The following is a 3,711-nucleotide window of genomic DNA, read 5'->3' as shown; positions in this document are numbered from 1 at the left end:
TTCTTTCTTTTGGTTCTATCCTAAAATTCAACTGTCTTTCTCCACTTTTTTTTTTTTTATTGCTATTTTCTTTGTTTATTCTTTTTAGATTTTTAATTAAGTTTCTCAAAAGCTTTCATCCATGGAGGCTTCTTCTTCTTTGAAATGGAGCTCTGAAAATGGGTTTCAACCTCATGTTCTTGCTGTTGATGATAATCTTGTTGATCGTAAACTTGTTGAAAAGTTGCTCAAAAACTCCTCTTGTAAAGGTACCTTTCATAATTATTTGATTTTAATAAACATGTCTTTGTTTTTATATACGTTTTGTGTTGTCTCAGCTAAATTTTTGAAAACTAAAAAGGTAGTATACAAACATTGATACTCTTTTTTTTTTACTTCTGAATTATTTGCTTTTTTTTTTTTTTTTTTTTAATAACAATATATATATATTTTTTAAAAAGTTGTTTTTAGAATTTTGAATTTTACTAAAAATGCTAATTACAAAGATACAAATAATTGTAAGAAGTTGGAGCGAAGTATGCTTAGTTTTTAAAAACCAAAACTAAAAAAATAAAATGGCTATCAAATGAGGCTTTAATTTTTTAAAACTTGTTTTTTATATTTGAAAATTGACTTAGAATTCAAATGTTTATTTACATAATATGCAAACTATTTTATTAAATATACTTGTTCCACTTATCTTTTCTTTTTTTCTTTTTACTTTTTCCAATATTTTAAAAAAACCAAATTTTAAAATTTGTTTTTGTCAGTTGACTAACAATTCAACTCTTGTATTTTAGAAAGATACAAATCATTGAAAAAATTTAGGAGGAAATAAATTTGAATAAAAAAAACCTCGAAATGGTTATCAAATAGGATCATAGACTTCTAAAATATATTTTATTTTTTGAAATTGGTTAAGAATTCAAAGTTTATTTAGTAAATATGAACGCGAGTAATTTTCTTTAGAAAACAAAGCACATTTTAAAAAACGAAGATACAAAAATCTAATTGATCACTAAACGAGAATTGTGGTCAATTTTATAATACTTTTAAAATAAATTTATCAAAATAATTAAAAATTCGAATTAAAAAACAAAAATAAAATCTTATTTATTTGTTTATTATTATTATTTTTTACAGTAACAACGGCAGAAAATGGTCTTAGTGCTTTGGAGTTTTTAGGTTTGTTGGATGAACATAATCAACACAGCAACTTAGAATCCTCCAATGTAAGTATTTATTATTATTTATTTAATTTTATTTAAAAGGAAAAAAAGAATATTTAATAATGAGTTATTTATGAAAAATGAATTAATTATTGCAGAGGTCAAAGGTAAATATGATCATCACAGATTATTGCATGCCAGGAATGACTGGATATGAACTTCTCAAGAAAATCAAGGTTTTATTTTCTTTTATTATCATTTATTTTTTATTGTTTTAATTTTTAAACAAAAAAACCATTTTGATCTTAGGTATTTTTAGGTATTTTTTCAGAAGATATTAAATTCAATTTTTAGTTGATCAAACTTTAAATTAAATTATCGATTTTTCAATGAATCTTAACTTAATCCTATAAAATTAATGTTTATTGAAATTAGTTAACCGGTACCGGTTGTAATATTTTTCATAATTTTTTTTATCATGTATTAGTCTTTCAATTATATGTTTTTTTGAATAACGTAGTCAAATGAAAATTATTATTATTATTTTAAAAGGTTTCACATAATTAAAATTTATTAAAAGTATAAATACTGAAAATGATTATTTGATTTTGTTTTCTTTTAAAATTATTTATTTTTTTAAAGAGAAAAAAAAATCTCTTATTTATTGCAGAGATCTTCGATGCTGAAGGAAGTTCCTGTGGTGATTGTATCCTCGGAAAACGTGCCCAATCGAATCAACAAGTGAGTTTTTTTTTAAAAAAAAAAAAAAAAAAAAAATTAAATTCCTTTTTGTATAGTATTTGTCTTCAATTTTAACATTTATCTATTTAGTATGCTTTTAATATTATTTTTAATTTTAAAAAGTGTATTTTTAAGACAATTTAATGGTTTAATAGAAAAATTACCAAGTTAAAAAAAAAACATATATTACCTGAAGTTTAAGTTTAAGCTTGTTAAACTCAATTAAAAAATATGTGAAAAAAAGAAAAAAAAAATGAAACATTTTGAAAAAGAAAAAAAAGTTGGTACTAGTGGATAGTATTAGTTTAGCTCTAATTGATATTTATTAATTCTTTTGAAATCTAAGGTTTAAAAATTGAAAGTTTAAGCTTGTAACCATTTCTTTTTTGTTTTTGTTTTTGAAAATCAAGTCTATTTATTCCTATTTTTTACTGTAATTTGTATGTTATCAAATACAATGGTTAAATATTTTGGTTTAGTTTTTTAAACTATTGGTAAAAACTAGATAACTAAAAATGAAATTTGGATGATACAAATAATTGTTTAGAAGTATAATTTTCAAAATAAAAACAAAAAAAATAAAATAAAATAATTATTAAAAGAAGTCTTAAATTTACAAATTAAATAAATCAACGAGTTGAAAATTTAATTTGAAACTTTTTAAAATGGTAAAAAGTAAATAGACACATATCTTGTTTTTTTTTTTTTTTTTTTTTTTTTTTTTGCCTCTATCTATTGTTTCCATGTTTTATCTAAAGCACCTTCTAATCTTTTGTTTTTCTTTTCAATTTTTACTTTATTTAATTTTTTGGATTATTAGGTGTTTGGAGGAAGGAGCAGAGATGTTCATGTTGAAACCTTTGAAACAATCTGATGTGGTGAAACTCAAGTGTCAGTTGATGAATTGAGAAAATTTTAAAAATTCCATTTTTCTAAATTATTATTATTATTATTATTATGTTTCTTTTTTGGATGAAACATTTGAAAAGCCTTCTTGATGTTATGCAAGTTTTGTGGAAGGTTTAGAGTTGGTATCTTTTTTCTTTATTTAATGGATTTGGAATGCAATATTAATTTCAATAATTTCGATTTACATATAAAATTGAATGATTAAATCTTATTTGGTAACAATTTTATTTTTAAAATTGAAACTTTTTTCCTTTCAATCTTTAATTAGAATTTTTACGAAAATTAAGGAAACACTTATTTTTTCAATAAAATTCTAAAAACAATAAATTTTTTGAATTACTTTTCATTTTTAAATCTTCAAAACTTAGCTTGATTTTTTAAAACATTAATAGAAAGTGAATAATAAAATATATAATTTTACTAGTAGAAAATAGTGTTATCAAATCGGGCTTAGAAATTTAATGGACATAATTTTAAAAGTATTATGAAAAAGAAAACAAGATATTAAAAGTCTACATTAAATACCTTTCAAAATTTGGAGAGTTAATTGTATATAATCTTAAAATGCATGAATAAGCTTATAATTTAAATAAAATGTTTTAAATTTGAGATATATTAAAGGAAAAAATAAATTAGGATTAATGAAATTTTAGATTGATAAATTCAAGATTCTTCTTTTTTTTTTTTTTTTTTTTTTTTTTTTTTTTTGTTGTTGTTGTGTTCAACAATTTCAATATACCAACAAAAATCATACAATTCCATAACACATTCTAAAGATAAAAATCAATGGAAAACTTGTTATTAATAAAATATTTTCATTTGAAAACTAAAAGGCATAATATATTAAAGGTTTTGTAGACATAACTCACACTATACAATTAAGATTTTTTTTTTCAAGGACAACAAAGTAGAG

General features: G+C 21.0%; 1 protein-coding gene across 1 annotated transcript; it reads left to right on the top strand.

Moving 5' to 3' along the window:
- RR16 (response regulator 16) lies at positions 1-2,880 on the top strand. The gene is made up of 5 exons (XM_039037291.2): positions 1-248; positions 1,123-1,211; positions 1,307-1,384; positions 1,819-1,889; positions 2,710-2,880. The coding sequence occupies exons 1-5, from the start codon at positions 122-124 to the stop codon at positions 2,795-2,797; spliced, it is 453 nt and encodes a 150-aa protein (XP_038893219.1). The 5' UTR covers positions 1-121; the 3' UTR covers positions 2,798-2,880.
- Positions 2,881-3,711: the final 831 nt, after the last annotated feature.

The sequence above is a fragment of the Benincasa hispida genome, chromosome 7 (genome assembly GCF_027475165.1).
Source record: "Benincasa hispida cultivar pf3 chromosome 7, pf3_genome.v1.1, whole genome shotgun sequence".
Taxonomy (NCBI): Eukaryota; Viridiplantae; Streptophyta; class Magnoliopsida; order Cucurbitales; family Cucurbitaceae; genus Benincasa; species Benincasa hispida.
This window is presented reverse-complemented; position numbering and strand designations above follow the sequence as displayed.